The sequence below is a fragment of the Neurospora crassa genome, linkage group VII (assembly GCF_000182925.2).
Source record: "Neurospora crassa OR74A linkage group VII, whole genome shotgun sequence".
Lineage (NCBI taxonomy): Eukaryota > Fungi > Ascomycota > Sordariomycetes > Sordariales > Sordariaceae > Neurospora > Neurospora crassa.
The window spans coordinates 1375412-1399979 of record NC_026507.1 but is presented as its reverse complement, the minus strand read 5'-3'; the positions used below and the strand labels follow the sequence as shown (position 1 = coordinate 1399979).

Here is a 24568-nt window from a genome sequence, read left to right as displayed (position 1 = left end):
CGCGTTTGCCAGCTGCACGAGCCTGCCACGCGGCCACCTGACCGACCAGCTGTCTCGAGCTGTCGAAGCTGTCACGTCACACGCTTTCCGAAGACGTCGCAACTCGCAAGACCTGCCCCGGGCTCGATGTCTCTTTCGCTGCCAAGACATTCACCCCACCAGCGAAGCTAACCCTAATCGGGCTCTAGCGTTCACACACGAAAAACCAGCCCCATGAAAGGGCAGTTGTTCACGGCAGGAACCCCACCATCCGCTCTTTGATGGATTGAGGCCGAAAACTTGCGAACGCAAAAGACAGCAAGAGAGCCCCTTCGACAAGTCGACGCTCTGCATCTGTCCCCCCATCAACTGCTGCCAACCTCGCCGAAACTCCAGCACCGACCCCCCCCCGCGCCCACCCATCTTCTCCTCCCTCGCCCCCAAGATAAATACCCCCCGACCCTCAACCAAACTCGTCCTACCTTTTTGCCCATCATGAACGGCGAGGATCCCCAAGAGCGCCCCGACTTCATCCGCGCCATCATCAACGGTCTCGAGCGTTACAACCCTGAAGCCGCTGGCACTCTCGAGGCCTACCTCACCCAACAATGTGAGGAGAAGTTCTGCGACTGCAACGCCAACCGCGCGCTGCTCAAGCTGTACGTCGACACCCTTCATAACAACTTCGACTCTCCCCCAGCAAAGAGACCTGGATGATGTGCAATTTCAGCATGTATTATCTGATCGTGGAACAATATCCACGAATGATGTCCAAATTATTAGCTCTATCTGACGACTGGTCTTTATTCATTCACAACTTACACAAAAACACCTTGATGAGCAATGTCTTTGCTAACCACAGCCTTGTCTGCCTACCACCCAAACAGCTACCAACTCAACCCCGACCGCATCAAGGATGAGGTCATCACCAACATCCTCGTCAAGGCCATGACCCAGTTCCCCTCGCCCCAGTTCGACCTCGCCCTCCACCTCCTCAGCCCCTCGCAGTCCAACCCGGGCCCCAACTCGTCCTCGGAGCTCACCGAGGCTGTTTCCAAGCTGCGCGCCCTCAACGCCCAGCTCGAGGGTGCCGAGTACGCCCGCTTCTGGGCCACCCTCGACAGCGACGATCTCTACGCCGACCTGACCACCGACATCGCCGGCTTCGAGGACATGATCCGCGTCCGCATCGCCCAGCTCGTCGGCCAGTCGTACCGCGAGATCCAGTTCCCCGTGCTCGAGAGCTGGCTCGGCCTCAACAACTCCGAGGCCACCACCCAGTTCATCACCGAGACGTGCGGCTGGAAGGTTGAGGGCGATGTCGTCCAGATTCCCAAGAACGCCGACAACGAGGCGCGCAAGGCCGAGATTCGCGAGGACGTCAACGTCGACATGTTCGCGAGGGTCATCAAGCGCAGCTGGGAGGAGTCTGCTTAGATGCTGTCAACACTTGGCAGTGTCGAGAAATGCTGAAGGAACGTAACGAAACGGGGAAGGGAAAAGGGACGAAGAAGGTTGAAGAACTGAAGAGACAAAAATCCTTTCTTTCGAAACATGGAGAGAAGGGGGGGACAACAAGAAGAAGAGGATGAGAAACAAGGGGGGGCCTGATGTCAATACCCGTATAATTACATCCTTCTGTGTGTGTGATTGGGCCCCAATTTCTTGCATCTGGTAGCAAAAAAAAAGCTCTGGCGTTTTTGGGTTTTCAGACAAATGTTGAAGAACGGAACTGGACGGGCACGTTTTTATCCCGTTACTGCTGTTGCTAGCTACTTTACACTGTCCTTGGTCTCAGAACAGACAGCCGTTCGCGTAGAAAGAGGTAGAAGTGGGATTCCTGACGGCGGTGATGGGATGTCTTGCGGGTTTCTATGGTGTTTGGAAGAGCATACATGGTAGAATTTGTCAAGGGTGTCGGAATATGAAACTATGACATGACCAGTTGGTAGTCCCGTGTTTGGCAAGTTTTTGGGCGTGATTTTGGACTTCTCTCCAAGAGCCCAACGTGTGTATGAACTTGTTGCCGTTTCAGGTTCCCAGCAGCCTTGTTTTCTCGCTTCGTGATATTCGGAGAGGTAGCTTGGTTCGCATAGTCTAGTTGATCCCGAAAATATTCCCTTTAAACTTTATTTTGGGCTCCCAAACGCCTTTTCACTACCAAGCATTATATGACACTGACAATTCTACCACAGTCCCCTTTCATAGACGCCGCTCTCATGTCCATGAATAATATCTCGAATCCTTGACTTATCTCCATGAGCGTTCTTGAGATTTACCGCTTGACACTCAACTCCTCCCACTGCACACCCGCCCACTCCTCCACGTACCCAGCCACGCCCCTCTCCGTTCCCCTCGGGCTACAATCCTTCTCACAAACGCCCACAATAATAGTACCCCAATCCATACCATCCATCGAGTCCTCCTCGCATTCCAGCTCCTCAATCGCATGCGGCGTCAACTGCACCTCAAAGACCCTTCCCGCACCACAGTTTCCACACTTGGGAATCTTTCCCTTGCCAGCAGCAGAAGAAGTGGTGGTCACCTTCTCGTTCGCGTTCGCGGCGCCAGCAGCGGGCACGTGAAGGAGCTTGCCCACCGCATCATTCTTGCTGTACAAAAGTGGCTGTCCCGCAAACTCGTACCGAATCACTTGCTCCGGGTTCTGCCCCACGCGATCGGCAAACCGCTGGAAGACCGCGTCCATGGTGGACTCGAAGACGTCCTTGTCTTCTTTTCCACCTCCTGAGCCGGAGCCAGAGGCGCCTTCGGTGTCGATGTCCATCGTTTCGATCTTTTGAGGAGGGAGAGCAGGGGTGGGGTCGAGAGTCTCGTAGTCGGCGTCCCAGATCCAGCGTTCAGGGTAGGGAGGAGGGAGAGCGGAGGCGTCGGTTGGCCAGGGCTCGGAGGGGGCCGGGGCGGGAGTTTGAGTCTGCTGGGTGGTGGTGGTGGTGGTGGTGTTGTTGAGGGAGAGGGTTTGCGCAAAGGTTTTGGGGAGGTTATCATCCTTTTCGGTTTGTTTCTGTTCTTCTTCGGGTTGTTGTTGTTGTTGCTGTCCTGATGTCATGTCTTCCTGCGGCTTCGGTGTCTCCTGCTGCTTTGGCGCAAATGGGTTCGCAGCAACAGTTCCCTTGGGCGCAAAAGGGTTCACTGAGGAACCACTACCACCGGACGCAAAGGGGTTGGTCTTTGCTCCTCCTGCGCTAGCAGCCGGCTTCGCACCGAACAAAGCCTCACCCAGTCCCAGCGTGGAAGCCTTGGGCATCTCCTTCTTCTCCTGCTCCACCGCGGAAGTAGTCTTCTTCTTGTCCTCCTTCGCCGCGGGCGCATCTACTGCCACCCTGACGCCCCTCACGGCTCTGATGCTGCCATCCTTCCTGCGGCAGCTCTTCCTCCGGCAGGAAAATACGTAAAGACGGCGCTCGTGGCCAGGAAAGTGATCGGGGAGTTCGGCGTTGAGTTGGAGGAGGAGGACCATGTAGTCCTTGCAGACCTTGCACTTGGCGAAAGCGGCCGAGGCCGGGGATTCTTCGTCGAGCCATTCCTGTGGAGGTGTTTCTTGGTTAGGAAAAAGGAAGAACCAGAATCGCGATTGGAAAAGGAAAACAGCATACAGGACGACCACCGAGGCGGCTAATCTTCTCGCCATTGGAGTCGGCGTCGGCATAGCCTAGAAGGACGTTGGTCTCGGTGAACTCGAGATCCTCGCCCTCGTCAGAGGAGTCATCGTAGGGAGCCATGTTTGCTGATAGACGTCCGGTTTAGACGTCGTAAGTTGGACTTGAAATGGTCCGGGCATAGAGTCTTCAGAGATGTAGGAATGGATACTATCTGGTGGATCATAAATATGTCAAGCATGGAATTTTGTAATTTTTGGCGCCTGGGCAACTGAACTCCAATGCAACAGCGGGACCATCAAATTTTGGCGGGGTAAGTTTTCAGCGGGCCCCGCTATGATCCGTGGAGTCGGTTCCAGGTCCCGTATTGTCCAGGGTTGTTGATATGGCCCTTGCTCAGACAGGACCAGCCAACCCCTGAGGTGTGGATTATCAAGGAAGCCCCAGGGGTATGCGTTGAGAAATAAGCAGAAAGGACAGCATGAAGTTGTGTCTTTGACCTTCATCGCCATGTATTAGTTTTTCAATAGGTATCTTACATGCAGACGATTTACACAATTGTTTAAGAATCAGGACCGTCCATGCCAGGTCCAGGACCTCCAGCCCTACCCATCTGTCTCGCCTTGAGAAGCTCGTCGCACAACAACAGGTTAGATGCGATGCCGGCACTGGAAGCGACGCAGTTCCTCAATACTCTGAACGAATCATAAACACCCTCCAGTGTGGGGTCCATAGGCTCGCCAGTTGCAAGATCGAGACCAACCACATTGCCCTCGGCTTGCTCGTCTTGAAGAGCAGCGACTGAAGACGAACAGTTAGCATGTGCAAAGCTGGTAGAGGAGAAACATGACTTACGAGAATCTTGAACGTCAAGACCGGCGTTGGCGGCAAGCGTCTTGGGAATAACCAAAAGGGCATCGGCAAAAGCCTCGACACCCCACTTGGCCTTGCCCTTGACCGTCTTTGTGAAGGCATCGCTCTTGAGATGAGCAGCGCAAGCAACCTGGAAAGCGCCACCACCGGGAACCACACTCTTGTCGACAATCATGTTGTAGACACTGCGGAGACCGTCGCGGACGGCATCCTTGAGCTGGGTGATGGTGTGCGCATTGGGGCCCTTGATAAGGAGGGTCACGGACTTGGGGTCCTTGACCTCCTCGATGAAAGTGTACTTCTCCTCGCCAAGCTGTTGCTCGTAGACAAGGCCAGCCCAGCCGAGAACCTCCGGTGAAAGGTCGTCGACACTGTTCTGAGCAACACCGCCGCAGACGAGCTGAAGTCTCTCCATATTCCTCCTCTTCGCTCTCCGGAGAGCGAGGATACCGTTCTTGGCCAACACATCCAGAGACAAAGGGTCGATACCCTTTTGGTTGATGATGACAAAGTTCTTGGTGGGATCGTTGCCGCAGACCTCCTTCTTAAGCTCGACAATCTTCTTCAGCTTGGCGTCGACGAAACGACGCTCACTCTCCACGAGCTTGTCCCTCTGCTCGGCACTAGAGTAGAAGAAGCCAGAGTTGATCTCGGACTTTTCGTATTCGAGGGAGACGTTGAGGGTGAGGATATAGGCGTTCTCGACGCGCTTGGGCATATCGGGATGGCGGGCGCCGTGATCGAGGGCAAGACCGCGGATAAGCTGGGTGTCAGAGGCGGTGCGGTGTTGCATGGTCATGATCTCAATCATGTGAAGGTCGGGCTTGGCCGGGGGCTGGTAGATAGCGAGGACGGCATCGACAATATCGGCGGTCAAGCTCTGGGCCAGGCTGGCGCTAAGCTTGGTGGCAAGCGATGTACGGGCGACGGAGAGGAGGAGCTCGCGGTCGACCTCGCGAGGGAGCTTGAATTGATCGAGGAACTGCGACAGTGTCAGGAGTGCTCCACGGACGGGAACAAACAAAAGCGACGAGGGATGCTGACCTTGAGCGCCTCGGTCTTGGCGATCTCGAAACCATCTGTGATTATCCTGGGGTGAAGACCCTCGGAGATGTAACGATCGGCCTGCTTGAGGAGCTCTCCCACCAACAACACCACCGACGTTGTGCCGTCACCGCAAATGTCGTCTTGGGCGGTCGCAGCACGGGCGATCATAACAGCTGTCGGGTTTTGTATTTGCATCTCACGGAGGAGGACGTTGCCATCCTTTGTCAACTTGATCTGTTGTGCATCGCAGGGCGGTCAGTATGCTGTGATGATGGCATCCATCCCCGCCTTCCACCCCCTTTATGGAATTCGTACCTGACCGGCGCCATCGACAAGCCTGCATTGCACTTGTTGTTAGCCAAAAGTAAAACTAGTAAGTTGCCATCGGAGCTTGCGTACATCTTGATGGTGCCCGAGGGCCCCAGGTTGGACTTGAGGACATCTTGGAGGCCCTCACCCGCGGTGATGTTGACCTTGAGAGCTTCGCCCCGCCGCTGTTGACATGGTTAGCAAACAGGACATGCACCAACTCGCTCGGGCCCCGAGGGGGGCTTGACAGAAAGATCGTTCGTACCCGGGACTCGGCCTTGGGGTTGAGAAGCTGGGCAGCAGACATGGCGGATTAACAGTGGATGGGACGAGGATATCGAGATTGTTTGTGTAGGAGAGATGCGATTGCGGGGTGGGATGTTCTTTGGCATGTAAAGGAGCTGTTCCCCGATCCTGCGTTAGCTTTTTTTTCCGTCGTGTTCCAGTCCAGGCGACGGTTTGGGCGGAGGCGGCAGGCAGCTCCTGTCGTAGGTACAGCTTGTGAGGTGCTGGTCCCGCTCCCGTCAGTGCTGGCATTCTTTCTGGGCGTGCCGTGCTGGCATGGAGGGGCGGTGGCAGGCGGTGGGGTGCCGGGCATGGAACAAGAAGGAAGCTAGGACCACCTCCCGCACAACCTACCTAGCCCAGGTACTGTGGTACTGTAACTGAGCTGCCTGTTTCCGCCATCAGGTGGCCTGGCCTTCCATTCCATGTGGATGTTAGTGACATCTCAAGCAATCCCCAGGGAAGGCAATAGAGCGGTACCTTCTTTTACACAAAGGCATGTAGGAGAGTGACGTACTCGCATATCACTTTAACGGCTTCATGCCACTTTCCGATAGCGTGCAACGCGGCTCACTACGACGGGACGGTTGGAAGAGCTCTTTATTTGATACCAACTGAACCCCTACTGTATTGAGAATAAAGCTGCGACAAATCCGCTTGTGTTACACCGCGTTCCCTTGGAACGACTTGTCAGAAATTCAACATCAAAGTCAGATAGTAACTCTTCAAATACGTAAAGAAGTGTTTCCCTCCTTCACCTATTTCTCATACCATCAAGTTCATTAAAGTGCTTTTGCTTCAACCTATCCATGTAAACGAAAGCAACACAAACCTACCTATCGCCGGTTCCCAAACACAACATGAGACTGCCATGCGATTTACAGTCCGCCGCTACGGCACTGCTGTTGTTTATATCGCCAGCTCTTGCCCGCAGAATTCCCGACGATGTCATCGAGGGGGACAACGTCGATGACAGAGAAACACCAGTGCGACAGGTCGCCATCATCGGTGAGTTTCCAGTTCTGTCTTTATTAACATGGAATTATTTTCTTGGTCTCGATTTCTCCGTACACATCGTTTCCACTTGCAAGAAGCTAATACACCACACAGGAGCTGGGGCAGCCGGGGCTTCCGCCGCCTACCACTTGCGCAAGTATGCCGACCAATACAACGTCAATGTCAACATCACCATTTTCGAAAAGACAGATCATATTGGTGGACGGAGTCTCACCATTAACCCCTATGATGACCCCTCACTTCGAATGGAACTGGGAGCCAGCATCTTCATCGAGAAGAACTACATCCTCAACCAGTCGGTGGAGGAATTTGGCTTACGAAAGAAGGATCCCGACGTAGGCTCCGACCCCAAAATGGGAATCTGGGACGGCGAGAATTTTGTCTTTGAAATCGACACGAGCAGCAGCTGGATCTCCCAGCTCTGGCACATCGTCTGGAAGTACGGCATTCGGACCCCCAAGCGGACAAATGACCTCGTTCAGGAGACGGTTTCCAAATTCTTGCGCATGTACGAAGAACCGTACTTTCCCTTCAAGTCCCTGACACAACGCGCATATGATCTCGATTTGGCCTCTGCCACGGGGGCGACTGGCGAGGAGTTCCTAAAAGCGAATAATGTAAGTTGCGAAACGAGTCTTGGTCGACTGTTTGACTGACAGAGCCCAGATTTATGGTGCTTATGCCCACGACATTGTTCAAGCCAGCACCCGGGTCAACTACGCCACCAATATTGGACGCCTCCATGGACTCGATACCATGGTTGCGATGGCGCCCGCGGGCGCGACAGCGGTTCAGGGTGGCAACTGGCAGATATTCCAGAAGATGGTTGAGAGATCGGGGGCGACCATCATGCTCAACACCTCGGTATCATCTATCTCTTTCGCGAAAACCGGAAGCGAAGACACCACTTCCGCCAAGTACAGCCTCCGGGCTATTCATTCGTCATCCCAGGAGGACACATCCTACCCAGTGGAGTTCGACAATGTCATCCTCGCCAACCCACACCAATTCAGCAATATCGACATCGCGGATGGTGTGCTGGAAACCCACATTGACGAGATACCTTATGTGCGGCTTCATGTCACCATTTTCACCTCGCCCTTCCGCTACAGCCCCGGATTCTTTGGTCTGGAGAACCCCAAAGCTCTCCCCGGAACAGTGCTAACAACACTCGGCAAGACTGATAACGCTACATCGGGGGTGGCAGGCGCGGGAAGCGCTGGCTTCTTCAGCATTAGCATGTTGCGTAAGCTGGTGAATCCCAAGACTCAGAAGGAGGAGTACGCCTACAAGATCTTTTCTCCTGAAAAGGTCACTCCCGAGTTTCTCAGCCGTCTCTTTGGTGTCAAGGTCCCAGAGACGTTTATTGCCGAGCCAAACGACCAGTCAAGTGCTGAAGTCAGCCCCATTTCGTGGTACTATCCCCATGTCTTTTACTCGTATCCCAAGGCCGAGCCTCGGGTAACATTCCAGGACCCCATTGTCGGAGCCGGCTTTTACTACACCTCTGGTATGGAGAGCTTCATCTCGACTATGGAGACCAACGCTTTGATGGGCAAAAACGTGGCGAGACTGATTGTGGATGACATGAGGGGAGTAGAGAGCGGAGGTGTCCAGAGTCATGATGGCAGCCTGGCGCCAGGCCAGCAGCTCAAGATGACTTGTGACAGAGCAGGAAGAGGCGCTGGTAAGGGAGGAGTGCGGAAGGCGGGTGAAGTTCCCAAGACACGGCCTACGGAACTGCCCGAGATGCCGCTGGCGGACCTTTAACGCACACGACCTTTTTCTATGCGGAGAAAACTACCAAACCTTTGGGGGTTTCACGGGTTTTCAGTTGTTCCTTGCTTTTCAAGCGTTTGTCCTTGGTTAGTTAGTTATGGTATATACGAGCGAAGTAATAGATGAGACTCAAAATCACACACCATTCTAGCTTGTGCTCGTTGGAATCTCCTGGCATCGACTAGATGGCACAAGGGCCGTTCATGATGTTTAATGTCGGATGACGATTCTCAACAGACTCAGGTGATGATTACGCTGCAGAACATTAGGACATTCACAGTCAAACGCCTCCCTTTGTTGCCTGTTGAAAGTGAGACAACGAAGCATGAGCGGCGGCACGCATCAATCAGTGACTTGGCTTCGTTCTTGGCTTTTGGCCATGTGTGGCGTTGGAGATCATGATCTTGATTGGCTCGTGCAACATGCACCGCCACGCTCCGCCCTGTTATGACGCAGCTTTTTGCCGGCACGTTCCGCGTGGTACGTACCACTACACACTGTCTCCCCCCAGAGTCGAAGCTGGCTGCTGCCCTGCCCTGCACTCGAGGTTGGTTCCAGAAGGCAAAGAAGGCCAGAACATGCAACTGAACGTCCCCACTGATTAGAGCGCTATCCTCTCTATCTCTCGGGGTCTGTTTACTTTTCCCCTTCGACATCATCCTCCTTCCCTTCAACTTTCACCGTCAGCGACAACGCACCGTGTACGCCGGGTGCTCGCTGAGCAAGCTCATATCATCACGTCCAATACGATTAATCAAGTATCATATTGACCGACGGCAGCAATGTTTGTCCTCAGAGGAGGTAAGTCGTGATGGGCAGATCAAGCCCGAATCCCCCTCCCCCACCGTTGGCATATGATCGCTGGCGTCCCTGGTCAGTGGTGGGAGCATCCACCAGGAAGCAACGCTGGGCTACTGGTAACCCCCGCAACGCGCCCACTCTACTACACCTCTTGCCTTCCTCACGATCGATGGTCTTCACACAGCACACCACGCCCATTCAACCTTGACCCATCACATTACCCAATCTACGCGAACATCAACTCTTCAAAACCTCGTTACGATCATTGGCTGACGTTGACGTTTACCCTATAGCGGCCAAGCTTCTGTTTGGTTCCGGTAACAACCAGGAAACGCTAGTTGAGCTTCCCCAAGGCCAGCTCTACCTCGTCAGACCACTTTCTCCCAAGGGATATTCCGAACTCCTCTTCAAGGACGCCTCGGCGCGCATCCGTCGCACCGCGCAAGACTTCCAGTACCAGCTCGTCGTACAGCGAGTATACGAAGAGGGAGAGGCCGAGTTGCTCGCCGAAGAGGAAGGTGAGGACGCCGACATCGACGCCGACATCCTCGCTGCCGAACGCGACGAAAAGACATTTTTACTCGACGAGGCCCTTCACTTGCGCGTTGAACAGAGAGAAGGTGGTGATCACGTCCTGGCCTGGCGCGACCTGAGCGGAGACGTGGGAGACGTCTACGAGTTTGTTTGCGACACGGCCATCTCATCCTCGCTGGTCGATCAGTTTCAGCTTGCCGCCAAACAGTGCCAGTACGAGCGCAAATATCGCAAGCCGAATACCTTGGCCACGGAAGAAGACCTTCAGCAATTCGAGTTTTTTGACGAGCCACCGATTCCCCAGGCTAGTCCCATCCACAGCCCGGCCCTCCTTACGCGATCAATTGACTCCATCGACGCCATGCCTCTACACTCATCCAACACCAGTGTCAAGCGGGAGAACGCTGCGACAGGCTCCTCTACGCCCGCCAAGTCTACTCCCGTCAAGTCTACGCCTGCCAAGAAAGAAAGGAATTATAGCCCTCCTAAGGCCACGGTACCTCCCGAGGCCCGTGAGGTTATGGCCGCCGAAAAGGGAGAGCTACATTTCTACGACTTTCCCTCAGGATCATTTGTCCTTCAGGCCGATTCCGTTACAGCAACAGTCTCCGAAATTGGCAACTGGAAGTACTGGTTGCAAGTCTCGACTCCCGACCGCGAGTGGCTCGGCATTCCCATCAGCTCCGAGATCAACCCAGTCTTCAACCCCGAATATCTCTCTTTCATCTTCAACCAGTTCACAGACGATGGCTCAGCTTATTCGTGGCTACTGCGTTTCAAGGATCAGCCCACCCTCGACCGATTCCAAGAAGGTTTGACGTCTGCTCTCTGGGAGCAACAGAACGAGATGAAGTGGGGCAAGATCAAGGAGACTGAACAGAACTACGTTCTCGATGCTTTCAACGATCTGGTACTTGAAGACCAGCCTGTCGAGGAGGAGGAAGAAGAGGAGGAGTTTGAGGATGCCGAGGATGATGGTCCCCAGAGCGAACACTACGACACTGACGAGGAGGAGGACGATGTTGAATACAAGCCCAAGGACACCGACACCAACAAGTCGATCGCTGTCGGTTACAAGCACGATCGCTCCTTTGTTGTTCGTGGCTCTAAGATTGGTGTCTTCAAGCATACGCCCAGCAACCATCTTGAGTTCAGCACAAACATCTCCAAGGTCGAGACGCCAAAGGGCGAGCTCTTCTCGCCTACCAAGGTCATGCTTCACAACGAGGATCGGAATCTTGTCCTGCAAAAAGATGGTGACCCGAACAAGCTGTATCGTATGGATCTCGAGTACGGCAAGGTCGTCGACGAGTGGAAGGTTCATGACGACATTCCCGTTGTTACATTTGCACCTGAAAACAAGTTTGCCCAGATGACTCACGAACCTACCTTCTTGGGTATCAGCCGCAACGCCCTCTACCGTATAGATCCCCGCGTTTCTGGTACCAAGCTTGTCGACAGCCAGCTCAAGCAGTACGCGAGCAAGAACGACTTCTCCGCCCTCGCGACTACCGAGAAGGGTTACATCGCCGTGGCATCCAACAAGGGTGACATTCGTCTGTTTGACCGCCTCGGCATCAATGCCAAGACACACATTCCCGCTCTTGGTGAGCCCATTCTCGGTCTTGATGTTTCTGCCGACGGTCGCTGGGTCCTTGCCACTTGCCGCAACTACCTCCTGCTGGTCGATGCCCTGCAAAAGGGAGGCAAGAATGAGGGTAAGCTTGGATTCGAGAAGTCCTTTGCTGCCGACTCGAAGCCTCAGCCACGCCGTCTCGCTCTGACTCCCGAGCATGTGGCCCAGTTCACCCATGAGACTGGCAAGCCTGTTAACTTCACGCCTGCCAAGTTCAACACTGGTACCGGAACTGAGGAAACCAGCATTATTACCGCCACTGGACCGTATATCATTGAGTGGAACCTTAGGAAGGTGCTCACCGGCCGGAAGACACCGTATCTGATCAAGCGATATACGGACGATGTCAAGGCTGACGACTTCAAGTTCGGTACTGACAAGAACGTGATCGTCGCACTTCCGCACGAGGTAAACATGGTTGATCACACTCGTCTCAAGAAGCCGACAAGAGAGAGCATTGCTGGAGATTTCCTCGACGCCGCGAGGAGAGGTTCAAGTAACAGGGTCGGTGGCCCTCGGACGCCGGCTGCTCAGAGGCTGAGGAGGGAAGATATCGTCAACTCGCCGTATTAAACGGTGTTTGACTTTGAAGAGCTGCCATGATTGTCGATGACTTTGCTTTTTTCCAGTTTTTTTTTACGAAAGGAAGAATAGGTGGACAATTGCCTGTTTAACGACACGATTACGATGGAAACTTTAGTGATGCCCAGGAGTTTATGGTTTCAAGCTGGTTTGATGTCTTGTATGAGAGATTTTCTGCAGACCTCGATGATGGGTGATGGATTGGAATGAGCTCTATGGTTCACATTCAGTAGCTAGGTATGTAGCAAGACATATGTTTGTCTACTTTTCGACCACCCGTGACTCTTAGGAAGCGTGTATGGATCTCTACGTTTGTCACTTATTGCGGGCTCGTCGGAGATGTGTATCGATATCAGCACTTTGAGATCGCGAAGTAGGTCCTGGCAAAGTAAGCTCCAGGGGTAGGTATGCTTCCAAACGTTGCTAACTGCCTTGTCTACGTGACGTGGGTTGGGTAAAATGAGATCAGCCAATGCCAACAGGCTCAGCATAGTCCTTCTTCATTCGGCCAAATTTTGTCAAAGAAAGGCGAGAATGACTAACTGTGGACTTTGAACTGAGCGGGTACACAACATCAATTTCTTGGCTAGCATACGACCATAACGGTTTCATTCCAACATCGACACAAACATTTAAACGATACTTCTTATTTCTTTATCGGCGGTACCAACCACCACCTTACGCAAGTCTACATTACCCCATACGTACCTAGTATAGTCTCACATCACTCATGCCTACAATACACTATGTCTCCTCAATCGATCGAGCAACTCGCCGCGCCTGCGCCGACCAGACAAACACCCACTCAACCGCCAACATGAACCCCATCCAACCCTTTGGCGAACACCCTACCTACCTCCGGCCCAGCGCCCACCACAGCCGGCTTCCACAAGCACGACATCCTCAACAAGGTCGATCCCCGCGTGGATAGCACCATGGGTAACCAGCTCGTCGCCGAGGGTACCTACGGACACGGCCCTCACGAATTACCATAGTTCCTGCCACCACCTAGACTTACACACTTGCATGGGCCCAAGTATACACGGCGCTACTGGTCCTTCCACAATTGGGTCCCATCACACATATAACGACCAACAGAAACATTAACATGAATACTAATACCCCCTTTTTTTTTTTTGGAGGCACTGAGGTTGCATTCACTTCATTTATATTTTACTTGAGTAGCTTGTGACTTGATTGTACCGTTGAGTGAAACGATCCTCTAGTATAGGTATGTGAGAAAGACATTGATTGACCCGTAAGTGTCATGACCAAGACCTTCTAAATAACCCAATACCTGGCTGTCCAGATTAAACCATATCCACCCCCGGCAAATGTGTTGTCGAATCTCTTAGCGTTGTAACTGAAGTGTTGTCTAAGATAAAGATATTCGTTTTGCTGGCTATCGGTACCTAGCATTGAGGTATCTCGACTTGAAGTTGGCATTTGATGTTGACAACACAGGCTCCATGGGGAGAGGTATAGGAGGTAACGGCTTGCGCTGCGGTCTAGATGAAAGGGTGACTAGGTATGTATGTTAAAGCGTGATCAGCCCGGAGGCTTTGAGAAGGGGCTGCCGGTGGTAGGTAGGCAAAGACCGTGTTCGTGCGTCGTTGAGGTGATTGGAGTTTTTGGAAGAGAGGTGACCTACGGCGACCAAAGTGGCGTTTGATGTACCATTCGTCCTTTTCCACTTTGATTTATCTTTCGGCCATTGCGACAGAACCACAAAGCTCCTCTTTACATGTAGCTAGGGTACCTTAGCTCGGAGAGAGAAAAAAAAGGAGACTCTGGGATGAATAGAGGTAAAAGAGGGGGTCGGTAACCGAGAAAAGAAACAGAAGGGTGCAGAAGAATAAGTGGTGGGATACCGCCCGTTATGTACTCATTTCGTTCATCCTTGAGGTGGCTCATTGGCTAAGCTAAACTAATGTATAACGCAAGTGTACCTATCGAGATGTATGTTGGGACGACGGTGAGGTAGAATGATCATTCACTAGAACAGGTAGACTTGGCATGCATTTTCCCTCGTACGGTCTGTCACATTCCACCGACAATGCCTCAATGCCCACTTCAGGCTGACCAATCGTTTCCTACCTATCTGTTCAACGTCGACCAAAAAGCCCCGAAGGCAAGAACGCACAGCCACCCGATCAACTACCTTCGCTCTTCTTCCTCAAGCCGCCCAGCCCTATTCCCATTCTCCGCTGTAACATAGTAGCCGAACAACTCCTTTTATGTCCAGATACAAATTTTCCCTCATCAGTATCACGCGTAACAACTCCCAGTCCGATCCCAAGCCCAACACCAACTCCGACCGATTCCAATCTCGACATCATGGCCTCCATCTCGGCTGGCAACGGCGCTGTCCTCGGACCTTGGCCCCCTAACCTCCTCTCTTGGAGGTGACCCTCAATTGCCTTTGTTTCCGAGCTAGTGCAATTGGTGATTTCGTCTACCGCTAGGTTTGTTGGTTTCCTGGTAGAGGCATTCACTCCAACTTCAAGATTGACAGGCTTGGAGATCGAGGCCGGTAAAAGCACCTGGTCCCATGGCGCGACGTTCTTTGGGTGTGTGGCTGATGCTTGACGGCGGCGGTTGGTGTTGGTGGTGGTGGTGCTGGCGCTGAGTGTACGACTTAGCGCGGAGTGATGGAGTGTTGTTGTCGTACCGTCTTTTAGACGGGTGAAGAGGCTGCCGCTGCGGCTGCGGAGGCTGCTACTACTACTACTGCTGCTGCTGGTCTTGGTTGTCGTGGTTGGCGTGTTGGCAGTGTTAGAGTCTGGTTGAAGAGTACCGGAGGGAGTGAGGAAGGAATCAAATGTGTGAGAAGTAGAGGTGGTTGTGGAGTTACTGGATTCGAGACCTTTGGATGTTGACTTCAGATCTGGCTCGGACTTGGAAGATGTGATTTTTTGAATGTTGAGTTTTGGGGCTTTGGTAATCGTTATGGTAAGTGTCGTCGAGGGTCCCAGGCGGCGAGTCAAAAGGTCAGGGTTGGATGGATTGCCCTGGTCAACTGGTGTCGGTAAGGTTGTAATGATTTCGGGTGGAGGAGGACTGGGTGGGCAGCAGGCTGGTTCTGAGAGCTTGTTGGCGCTCTTCAACTCTTTTTTGCTTTCATCAACCTCGGTAAGTGCCTTCAAGGTAAGTTTGGCATGTAGTTGTGTCTGGGGTTGACTTCGATTCTGACGATAGGCAGCCGGGCTAGCTGGGAGGCCTGGACTGATGACCGGGCCTCTCTTGCTGCTGCTGCTGCTGCTGCTACTGCTCGTTCTGGGAACAGAATTGACGCAAATAATGGCTGTATTTGGTTCACTTTGGCTGTCTTGGCTCCTGCCCGTGCTTCGTTGTATTTTTCTGGTCTCCGTCTTCGTAGTTGTTGCTGACTTGTGCCGCTTGATGGGACCGGGTTTGGGAAACCTTAGGTCGAGGTATACTGCGGTGCTAGAAGGCCGGTGTAAGGACTTCTGACCTGCTTGGCTGAACTCAATCTCGGATTCATCGTCAGAAGCCACATAAGTTGTGTTGGACGTTGTGGGAGAAGAAGGGTCGGATGAGTCTATCGGGCTTGGGACTTCGTCTCGTTGGCGGAACTCGAACTCAATTTGTTGTATGGCGATATGGGTATGGAACGGGCAAGCCAGAACATTCCCAGAAAGTTTCTGGAGTTCTCTAACCTCGGTGGATTCGCCGATGGGACAGTAACTGTGGCCGTTCTTGATGGCTGTCTTGCATTTTAACCATTGGAGGTAGTAGTGCCGTCGTCCTTTTGGGCACCCGATATAGGGGGTGTAACAGAAGGTGCACATTTTGGAGGTTAGAGCGAGATGAACCGCTTTCGAGGGCTCTGAAGAGGTATTGGATTTATTGACTGGCTATGCAAGACTATAGCTCGTTATATGTCTTCAATATTCTCTAGGCCAACCGGGGTTGTGCATAGCCATCATGATGGGATGCCGTCAGTTAGCGCTCGGGAAGTGTCCGAGTTCCAAATAGTAGAGCTACACTACTCAAAGCTAGTAGTTCATACCAGGTTATTGAAGAATATGCCGACTGGAGACCCAAGGAGATACATAGTGGTCCGGGAAGGGCCCGTAAGCGCTGGGTGTCCTTCGCCAGGGGCATGAGGTTGTCTGCGAGTAAGCGCGCCAGCTACCGTATCATAAGCGCGGTTGCTCCCGTTGTGGACTACCCTGTCCGAATGTGAACACCATATAGATGCGTTGATGAGCATGATAGGGCCCCGGGGCGGTATCGTGACTTTCCGTTCCCATTTCTTCCGATCAGGTTCGCGGGTCAGAGTCGAGTTATTCTATCGATTATCTCTAGGCAGGTAGAGGTAAGTTATGGGAGGACGAAAGTTGAACAGATAAAGAGGAAGGAAACACTGCAGGCGGATGTTGGTTCCCTGCCCTGTTGCTGTGTTCGCTGGCGCTATTATACCTAGCCGGCGCCATGTAACAGCGAGCGCAAACGATTGTAATTGGTCATTTTCATCGATGATACTTGCAGGGGTACCTCTACGTACCTGTCCTGGTCTCCTAATGCAACGCCTGCGGCAGCTGGAGACAAGGGCCACTTCCCTTTGCAGTGCATCTGCCGCGGTCAAAAAAGCACCTCCAGGTCGGGGCCCATACATTAAGGAAATAGTAATTCTGAGAATTCGTATAGAACCCACCTTCATAAATGTTGTTATATGACTGTAGCAGTCTCCATCGCTGTGGTTTGGCGGTGGTCATCTTCGATCATAACATCATTAGTGCCATCTTCCTATTAGATCATTTCTTCGTCAGGGAGGGAGTGTCTGTGGTGATGTTGATAGTGGCCACGCGAGCGCGACCTTTAAGATCAAGACCGGTACATGACAGCGGGCGGCATGTCGGGGTCGTGGAGTCAAGGTTGATGTTGATGTTCAGAGGCTCAGGACCTCAACGGCGTCGACTTCACGCTAGCCCTTCCACTTTCCTTACCTTCGAACCTCAAAGATTTTATTGAAGCAGCGTGTTTATAGGTGGTTCGACGTTTCTGGTCTGTTATATGTCAGCATTGAACACTGAGCCGCCCAGTTGGTGCTCGCTGAATTGCTGCCTCCCGTCTCTACAGATACTGCCCGAGTGTCACTTGTCCCCAAGCACCAAGCACTCCAGTGATGCGAGAATGTTCATCGTGTCGGCTCAAAGTGCTGTGTTTAATTTAGCCAATCCTGTCCGTCTAGTGTCTCGCCAAGACATTTTAATGTAACCTACCAGCATGATGTGTGTATGCAGTATGACGTTAGGGCTGAGTGTGTGGATGTTGTGTTCAAGTGAACTTGTTTCCCTATCAACCTGCAGATGATGTGGCGATTCCAGCTCACGAAGTTACCGGTATGAGTGAGCAAAAGCACCGTTGAGAAATTTGATAACGGAAACAAGACCCCTGACACTAGTTCTTCCATCCTTCTTCTTTCACTATTGCTCACGACTGCGACACAAGTTGTGTTATTCTTATCGACGGCAAAGACAACCTTGATCTCTCTCAACCCCATCCCAAAACTAGAACACCAAAGTCTCCGTCAAGTCACTGAACACATTCCATCAACATGTCAGAACGCCGCGGGCGAGGTCGAGGCTCAAACAAAGACCGCCACTACCACGATGACGACTACTCAGACTATAACTCCGACTACGACCGTCCCTCCCAATCAGCAACAGCACCTCCCAAGCGCCACCGCTCCATAAGCCGTCGAGCCCTGGACAGACTCAGTTCCACATTTGGTAATCTCGGCCTCAACAAAGATAGTAAAGATGCACGAGCCAGGTCAACCGGCCGCCATCGTGATGGACATGGACATGGACATGGGGACGACTCCGACTACGACACTGACTATAGCACCAACTACACCCACACCCACAACAACAACAACAACAATAAGAAACGTTCCTCTCGATCACGCCACCACTCTCCCGACCGCGATCGCGATCGCGGCAGTGGCAGTGGTACCCGTTCCTCCCGCTACCCGCCTCGCGCCAATCTAAACCGTCAACGCTCCTACTCGTATTCCCCCGAGCGATACAACGAAAGTACCAGACGAGGGAGAAGCAGCCACCGGAGCGGCAGCACGGGATACCACAGCGGCCGTGACCCACGTTCCAGGAGCCGATGGGGACGAAGCATCGACGCCGCGCTCGACGCCGCTGCCATTGAGGCCATCAGGGTGCGCAAGGAACCCGGTCCGTGGACGGGCAGGAAAGGGTCAAGGGTGTTGACGGCGGCGATGGCGGCGGCGGCGGTGGGGGCGGCGACGGATCATCGGAACAAGGCGAATGGGGATGGGAGGAGGGAGGATAGCACCAAGGGGAAGATTGGGAGTGCGTTGGGCGGGTTGGTGATTAATCGGATGCTGAATGGGCCGAAAAAGGATTTGAAGAGGGATTTGAGGTATTAGGGTTGAGTGCACGGTGGAGAAAGGGGGCAGGGAGATGGGCGCAATTATGTTAGGAGGAATGAATGCGGGCTGGCATGTGTTCAGTTTCATGAAGTCATGACTGATGAAAGGATCTTGGGGTTAGATATCATGATATAGTACGATGGTTCTTCGTGAGCTCTGTAGAGAAGGGACAAAAACAGACAAGCACTAACAGCTGCGTACAGGTGGCGCAGACGGTGGGCATGATGATTGATCAGTGCACTATTGGGCAGTTCACGGGCGGGCAGTTGAGTACTATTGCTGATAATAGAATGATGGTTCATTTGGGGTTGCCTTCTTAGATGCCCTTGGGTTCAAACATTGGTGTGAAAGGGGAGGGTTATCGAGGGGGTTGAGTATGGAATGGAAGCCTTTTGTAGCAGACTGGTGTTTTGGTCTCTTTGTTCAACCTTATGGACTCTGGATTCTAAAAGCAACAAAACGGGGCACCAAAAAGCAACGGGAAGAATGTGAAAAAAAGTTCAACAATACTTCATTCCACGAAGAAGAGAAAAAGAGAAATTTTCTATGATCCGACCCAGGCTCGATCTGGGGACCTTCAGTGTGTTAGACTGACGTGATAACCAACTACACCATCGGACCAATTGATATTAGCCATCCTCAAATTCGTAGCTTGTATACTGACTCGTGCATCACAAACGTGCCCCCAGCGATATACTTTTCCTAAGCTGGAGAACTACTTTCCAGGAGCATATTCCCCATGCTGCAACGCCTCCGGGTTATGCTCCACATGATGACCATGCTGGTCGGTGAAAAGCGCCTGTTTAATTCCATCATCTCCGTTAGCACCTTGACGACCATTCCTCCTCGCCCGGGCCTAAACTAACCTTGGGCGGGTGCTTCACCCCTTCCTTCTCTGCCTCCTCCTTGCTCGTGACAATCTTTTCCACTTCACCTTCATGTCTTCCACCGCGGGAGCGAGCAAACACGTGGTCACCCACATGGATGGGCTCGCCATTTTTGTCCTTGAGGTCTGAGGGCATTATGTTATGAAGATTTGCGCTTGCAATTTTTACTTGTACGGTTGGAAAAGAGTATGCAGAGCTGGAATAAGGGTCTTTTGCCTTTGCTGCGATGAATGGAATTTGGAAATGGAGATGTTTGTTTGGATTTCGGACGTTGAGGATTGCTCGGTGAGCTTGAGCTTGGGTGCGGTGATGTGATACTGCGAGGAGAAATGACGTCATCGATTACTACCGAAAGGATCTCCTGGAGGAATCCGACGACAGAACATCAGGTCGAAGGACTGTCAATATCATGATCAGACCAAACACATGGTAAACCTCCATATGCTCAACTACACTAATATGGGAGAGATATAGCGTGGGTGCCGGATTAGCGCGGAGCTAGACCGGCCCAAACCGGATAAGCAGTGTTTTCCCAGGGGTCTTGGGCCTGGATTTCCCTTATGGCGCGGGTGTAGCCGAAGAGTTGGTCGACGTCCTGGCGATCCTGACTTAGATGACACTTAGAGGTATCAGAAGTATAAATTTGACTCGGATCCATCCTATGGGTGGTCCGAAATCAGGTAGACGGCGGGCAGCCGTTATTGACGTGAACATGGACCACTCACTTCGAACGGCCATCACCCACCTGACTATCAACTTGGCACACGCAGACGGCTAAGAAATTGCGTTCCTAAATCAACGCCTGGCTTGATGCTATCTCTATTGACTTGTTTTTCTTTTTGATCATTCCTAGGCATTCTCCCTTCGCCGGGCACCACAACAAGTCAATAATGACAATAAGAAGTTGCCATTCCATAAAACATAATTCCCGTTTTCCCATAATGCTGCCTATTTAACAATTGCAACCTCTTCGGTTCCCGCTAACACTGCTCAACTCGTCACGAAGAAACAAAAAGGACGAACGGCCGAAATCATCTATAAACCCAACTCTTGCTGCCAGAAACCGCCATCCACTCACGACTCTTGATTGCCAGTAAGGTTGGTCGACTTCAGGGCATCCGTCACACCCTCAATAGCCTTATTGGCCGCGTTGGCAATACCCTCGCGGATGGGATGCTGCTCTTTTTGCGCATTGGCGTTCTTTTCAGCCTCTGCGCTTATCCTTGTCAGCTCGGCAACGAAGCTCTGGCCCCACCAGGCGCTGGTGTACTTGAAGACATAGCGTTCAAGCTTGCGATAGTTGGCCTCGCGCTGCTCGGGACTCATGGTAACGGCGTCGTGGATCGCATTCGCGAGCTCCTCCGTGTTCCAAGGGTTGACAATCAGACTTCCGTTCAAGCTTTGGGCTGCGCCAGTGAACTCGGACAGAATCATGACACCATGACGTTCACGCTGTGTGGCAATGTACTCGTACGAGACGAGGTTCATTCCGTCACGGGTGGAGCTGACCAAGCAGACGTCGCTGACAGCATAGAGGGCTGTGAGCTCATCGAAGGAGACGGACTGGTGTAGGAAGTGGATGGGCATGAACTCGACCGTGCCGAATTTGCCGTTGATGCGACCGACAAGCTCATTAACAACGGCGCGCAGGTTCTGATATTCCTCAACGTCCTGTCGACTTGGTACGGCAACCTGCACTAGCACAATTTTGCCAATCCACTCGGGATGCTCAGTAAGGAAGACCTCGAGGGCGTGCAGCTTTTGCGGCACTCCCTTGATGTAATCGAGACGGTCGACACCAACAATCAGCTTGACGCCCTCGAACTTGCGTGTGAGCGCGGCAATACGTTGCTGGACATTCTGCTTCTTGAGGCCCTCGACGAACTTTTCGGGATCGATACCAATGGGGAAGGCACCAACAGTGACAAATTTGCCATTATAATCGACACCGTTAGGGGTGGTTGGTGTTTGGCTGTGAAATTGTTAGTCCAAGCTTAACGATCATACGCATCGGAGTGAAATGGCTGTTCCGACTTACAGAATTCTGGAACAGCTGCTCAAGAAGTGCCTGGCGTAGTCGTAGGTGTGGAAGCCAATCAGGTCGCAGTCGAGGATACCCAACAGAAGCGCTTCCCGGACGGGCAGGATGCGGTAGATCTCACTGCTGGGGAAGGGGGTGTGAAGGAAGAAGCCAATCTTGACGTTCTTCTTGGTGTCGCCGATCTCCTCGCGCAGCATTTGGGGAAGCAGCATCATGTGATAGTCGTGGACCCAGACCATATCTCCGTCCTGTACATCCTTGGCAACTTCCTTTGCGAACAAGCGGTTGACCTCACGGTAAGCAGCCCAGGCGGACTCGTCGAACGTGATCTCACCGGGGTGGTAGTGGAATAGCGGCCAGAGGATGGAGTCTGTGGAGGGGCACCGATGTCAGACAAAGAAGGGGATAACAGAAAGTGGCGAAGCTGCTACTACTGCTGCACTTACTCGCAAAGCCGTTGTAATGACGATCAGCCAGCTCGTCGTCAACGAATACGGGAATGGCGTCGTATTCCTCCTTCAGGCGCTGCTTCATGCCGGCGGTTTCGGCCTCGGGAACTTCCAAGCCTGGCCATCCATACCATTGGAACTTTGTACTCTTAGCCAGGCCGCTCAAGCCAGTGACGAGACCGCCAGAGGACATGGAGAAGGTGTATTGGCCGTCATCGGCGCGCTTGATGGTGATGGGCAGACGGTTGGAGATGAGCAGCAAGCGGCCGGAGCCGGTTGGTTCGATGACACCGGGCATTGTGGCGGATGTGTTTGTGGTGGTGGTGGTGGTTGATGATAGCGGATCGTGGCGGGGAGGACCGATGATGTATTTATGGATGGGCGGGGATGCTTCAAAACAACGGCGTCGCCAAAAGTTGGAGAGGACGGGACGGGACTGGCTGTGCTGGCTGTCTCCCGTGGGTTTTATGGACGGCCTCCTTTGATCGAATGCGCAGGCCCGCGGCTAAGGAGATGGGATATAGAGAGAGGTTGTATAACGGGAGTAAGAGAGAGGAGGCGGAAGAGAAAAAGAAGGGTGACAGGAAAAAGACGGGACGAGGTAGCAAATGATTGCAATGTTCGAAGATCGGAAACTTGGAATGGCTGGAAAGAAGCGAACAACGAATGCAGTACGTCAACCGGGCAACCCAGGCCCCGATGAAGCACTAGCGGACGCGCAGCGCTGTAAGAGCTTGGAAGCGGGATGTGCTAGCAGATGCAAAGGCGGGGCACTGTCAGAAGCAGCGGGAAACGCCAAGCAAGTGCAAATGCAACCGTAGGTGGGGCTGATTGGCGGGTTGTCGAAGACGGATGGAGCATGAGCTCCAAAAATCGATGATCGGGATCGTGGACCGGAGCAACTACGGCGGCCGGGCAACGAGTAGAGGTACATAGGTATGTACCAGACAGCAGAATACGGGAGTGGACGGTGGTCGATAGGTACAAAAAGGACAAAAGTGGCCAGAAAAAAGGCCTGGATTGAAAAGAAAAAAAGGCACTTTGTAAATTCAATAGATCTCGGGACCAGATGATGGAATGCTTTTCAAGTGGGATGGAGGGGAATACCATAGAGCGGGAGCCTTGAGCTTGAGGGAACTTGAAGAGCGGCACACCCTATGCAGTACACAAAGCCGGTGAGCAAAGTTGTGTCACTGCCCTGCGATCTACGCCGGACGGAAGTCTAGACCTAGGTACCTACCTACCTATAGGCACATATCGATCATGAGTGATGTATCTACAACCTCAAAGACCCGAAACACATACACGACTTGTCCAGCACGCACTACATCGCATCACCTGGCACCTCTTGCTGTCTCTCATCTGATGTGTGCCATTCCAGACACAGCATTGGCAAACCCTCTCCGTCTCAGCCAAGGGCCACAAATAGCGCACCTACATACATACAGAACGGTACCAAGTGTGCTACTGACTGAAACCAAACGGGACGATGAGGTTTGCACTTTACGCCGGATTGGTATCCAGATAGTCTCTCGTTCTATCACCGGAGCGTGACATGGCAAATGCCCAACATAATGACAAGGCCGCGATGCCGCATCGCAGCATTCAAATGATGATGGAAGCTTCTCATAAATTCCTCAAATCCTCTTGCTCCCAACGCCAAGAACGATCCATTCAGCTGTCGGGCATGACGACACCGAGCAGAAAAGTCACTGCCAGGGCAGCAAGGGAGACCACAGCAAGCGCCTAACCAGGGGGAGGGGTCAATCAGGCTATACCGTGTAGAGGTGAGCAGCCCCCTGCAACCGTGCTGCAACAGTGCGGGTAAGCTCTGCCTGCTGTCAGCTTTCAACTCCAGAAGATCCTCTCATCGAGTGAAGACAACCAATCGATTCAACACGACTTTTTGTTGCGTACCTAGGTAGAAATCAACCCTATTGAACCCTAACCCATCCTTCTATAGTCTAGTGTAGAATAGTGTAGTATGTAAATATACGTCTCCTCTCCTCTTCAGTCGATTTAAACCTTCTAGGTGTCAGGTACACTACACGTCAAGCGCATCTTGGTCCCGAAAGTTGAAGATCTTTAGCTTCTTCATCCAGGCGACCCTGTCCTCGGCAACCTTCAGATTTCAGTTCCAGAGCAGGCGAGCTAGGATGATAGAGGTAACATATGTCGAGGTACGCCAGGCTGAAGAGAACAAAAAAGGCACAGATCAGCATCTCAATGCCCGGTCATTTCGGAGCGAGCGTGCGTGGTGGAAGGTGAATGGGATTTTGAAGTGCTTGTCGTTGTGGTG

General features: G+C 52.6%; 9 protein-coding genes and 1 non-coding gene across 11 annotated transcripts; 4 read left to right on the top strand and 6 right to left on the bottom strand.

The window, feature by feature from the left end:
- The first annotated feature begins 250 nt into the window (after window positions 1-250).
- Window positions 251-2106, top strand: NCU09707 (hypothetical protein). The gene is made up of 2 exons (XM_953853.2): window positions 251-638; window positions 867-2106. Exons 1-2 carry the CDS (start codon window positions 475-477, stop codon window positions 1414-1416), a joined length of 714 nt encoding a protein of 237 aa, XP_958946.1. The 5' UTR covers window positions 251-474; the 3' UTR covers window positions 1417-2106.
- Window positions 2067-3859, bottom strand: NCU09708 (PDCD2 C terminal domain-containing protein). Its single transcript, XM_953854.2, has 2 exons — window positions 3594-3859; window positions 2067-3523 (listed from the first exon to the last, which is right to left on the bottom strand). The coding sequence occupies exons 1-2, from the start codon at window positions 3717-3719 to the stop codon at window positions 2255-2257; spliced, it is 1395 nt and encodes a 464-aa protein (XP_958947.1). The 5' UTR covers window positions 3720-3859; the 3' UTR covers window positions 2067-2254.
- A 13-nt stretch (window positions 3860-3872) lies between these two features.
- NCU09709 (T-complex protein 1 subunit zeta) lies at window positions 3873-6350 on the bottom strand. The gene is made up of 6 exons (XM_953855.2): window positions 6091-6350; window positions 5916-6010; window positions 5832-5853; window positions 5514-5750; window positions 4452-5451; window positions 3873-4397 (listed from the first exon to the last, which is right to left on the bottom strand). Exons 1-6 carry the CDS (start codon window positions 6130-6132, stop codon window positions 4159-4161), a joined length of 1635 nt encoding a protein of 544 aa, XP_958948.1. The 5' UTR covers window positions 6133-6350; the 3' UTR covers window positions 3873-4158.
- Window positions 6351-6769: 419 nt separating this feature from the next.
- Window positions 6770-9049, top strand: NCU09710 (prenylcysteine lyase). The gene is made up of 3 exons (XM_953856.3): window positions 6770-7118; window positions 7221-7744; window positions 7794-9049. Exons 1-3 carry the CDS (start codon window positions 6971-6973, stop codon window positions 8895-8897), a joined length of 1776 nt encoding a protein of 591 aa, XP_958949.2. The 5' UTR covers window positions 6770-6970; the 3' UTR covers window positions 8898-9049.
- A 369-nt stretch (window positions 9050-9418) lies between these two features.
- On the top strand, window positions 9419-12740 carry NCU09711 (hypothetical protein). The gene is made up of 2 exons (XM_953857.3): window positions 9419-9707; window positions 10001-12740. Exons 1-2 carry the CDS (start codon window positions 9689-9691, stop codon window positions 12448-12450), a joined length of 2469 nt encoding a protein of 822 aa, XP_958950.1. The 5' UTR covers window positions 9419-9688; the 3' UTR covers window positions 12451-12740.
- Window positions 12741-13609: 869 nt separating this feature from the next.
- Window positions 13610-16891, bottom strand: NCU09712. Of its 2 annotated transcripts, XM_011397005.1 has the most exons (2): window positions 14111-16891; window positions 13610-13983 (listed from the first exon to the last, which is right to left on the bottom strand). In XM_011397005.1, exon 1 carries the CDS (start codon window positions 16269-16271, stop codon window positions 14613-14615), a length of 1659 nt encoding a protein of 552 aa, XP_011395307.1. In that variant the 5' UTR covers window positions 16272-16891; the 3' UTR covers window positions 13610-13983; window positions 14111-14612. The 2 variants fall into 2 exon arrangements, with proteins under 2 accessions (XP_011395307.1, XP_011395306.1); XM_011397004.1 differs by having other exon boundaries at window positions 13610-16891.
- A 900-nt stretch (window positions 16892-17791) lies between these two features.
- Window positions 17792-19375, top strand: NCU09713 (hypothetical protein). Its single transcript, XM_953859.2, has one exon. It carries the CDS (start codon window positions 18044-18046, stop codon window positions 18887-18889), a length of 846 nt encoding a protein of 281 aa, XP_958952.1. The 5' UTR covers window positions 17792-18043; the 3' UTR covers window positions 18890-19375.
- NCU09714 (hypothetical protein) lies at window positions 19358-20397 on the bottom strand. Its single transcript, XM_953860.2, has 2 exons — window positions 19759-20397; window positions 19358-19691 (listed from the first exon to the last, which is right to left on the bottom strand). The coding sequence occupies exons 1-2, from the start codon at window positions 20116-20118 to the stop codon at window positions 19608-19610; spliced, it is 444 nt and encodes a 147-aa protein (XP_958953.2). The 5' UTR covers window positions 20119-20397; the 3' UTR covers window positions 19358-19607.
- NCU15335 lies at window positions 19440-19513 on the bottom strand. The gene has a single exon. It is a non-coding gene; the product is annotated as a tRNA-Val (tRNA).
- A 10-nt stretch (window positions 20398-20407) lies between the features above and the next one.
- NCU09715 (alpha,alpha-trehalose-phosphate synthase) lies at window positions 20408-22996 on the bottom strand. The gene is made up of 3 exons (XM_953861.3): window positions 22267-22996; window positions 21818-22190; window positions 20408-21751 (listed from the first exon to the last, which is right to left on the bottom strand). The coding sequence occupies exons 1-3, from the start codon at window positions 22565-22567 to the stop codon at window positions 20854-20856; spliced, it is 1572 nt and encodes a 523-aa protein (XP_958954.1). The 5' UTR covers window positions 22568-22996; the 3' UTR covers window positions 20408-20853.
- Between the last annotated feature and the right edge of the window lie 1572 nt (window positions 22997-24568).

Excerpts from the sequence above, each read along its gene's own strand:
- NCU09715 (XM_953861.3), bottom strand. The coding sequence starts at position 22,567 with ATGCCCGGTGTCATCGAACCAACCGGCTCCGGCCGCTTGCTGCTCATC. Across the intron at positions 22,191-22,266 it reads TCATTACAACGGCTTTGCGA|ACTCCATCCTCTGGCCGCTA; the intron begins GTAAGTGCAGCA and ends GCCCCTCCACAG. Across the intron at positions 21,752-21,817 it reads AGCAGCTGTTCCAGAATTCT|CCAAACACCAACCACCCCTA; the intron begins GTAAGTCGGAAC and ends ACAATTTCACAG.
- NCU09713 (XM_953859.2), top strand. The coding sequence starts at position 18,044 with ATGTCAGAACGCCGCGGGCGAGGTCGAGGCTCAAACAAAGACCGCCAC.
- NCU09712 (XM_011397004.1), bottom strand. The coding sequence starts at position 16,271 with ATGTGCACCTTCTGTTACACCCCCTATATCGGGTGCCCAAAAGGACGA.
- NCU09708 (XM_953854.2), bottom strand. The coding sequence starts at position 3,719 with ATGGCTCCCTACGATGACTCCTCTGACGAGGGCGAGGATCTCGAGTTC. Across the intron at positions 3,524-3,593 it reads GCCGCCTCGGTGGTCGTCCT|GAATGGCTCGACGAAGAATC; the intron begins GTATGCTGTTTT and ends ACACCTCCACAG.
- NCU09707 (XM_953853.2), top strand. The coding sequence starts at position 475 with ATGAACGGCGAGGATCCCCAAGAGCGCCCCGACTTCATCCGCGCCATC. Across the intron at positions 639-866 it reads AACCGCGCGCTGCTCAAGCT|CTACCAACTCAACCCCGACC; the intron begins GTACGTCGACAC and ends CCACCCAAACAG.
- NCU09710 (XM_953856.3), top strand. The coding sequence starts at position 6,971 with ATGAGACTGCCATGCGATTTACAGTCCGCCGCTACGGCACTGCTGTTG. Across the intron at positions 7,119-7,220 it reads GCGACAGGTCGCCATCATCG|GAGCTGGGGCAGCCGGGGCT; the intron begins GTGAGTTTCCAG and ends TACACCACACAG. Across the intron at positions 7,745-7,793 it reads AGTTCCTAAAAGCGAATAAT|ATTTATGGTGCTTATGCCCA; the intron begins GTAAGTTGCGAA and ends GACAGAGCCCAG.
- NCU09714 (XM_953860.2), bottom strand. The coding sequence starts at position 20,118 with ATGACGTCATTTCTCCTCGCAGTATCACATCACCGCACCCAAGCTCAA. Across the intron at positions 19,692-19,758 it reads GGGTGAAGCACCCGCCCAAG|GCGCTTTTCACCGACCAGCA; the intron begins GTTAGTTTAGGC and ends GGAATTAAACAG.
- NCU09709 (XM_953855.2), bottom strand. The coding sequence starts at position 6,132 with ATGTCTGCTGCCCAGCTTCTCAACCCCAAGGCCGAGTCCCGG. Across the intron at positions 5,854-5,915 it reads CCCTCGGGCACCATCAAGAT|GCTTGTCGATGGCGCCGGTC; the intron begins GTACGCAAGCTC and ends AGTGCAATGCAG. Across the intron at positions 5,751-5,831 it reads TTGTCGATGGCGCCGGTCAG|ATCAAGTTGACAAAGGATGG; the intron begins GTACGAATTCCA and ends GATGCACAACAG.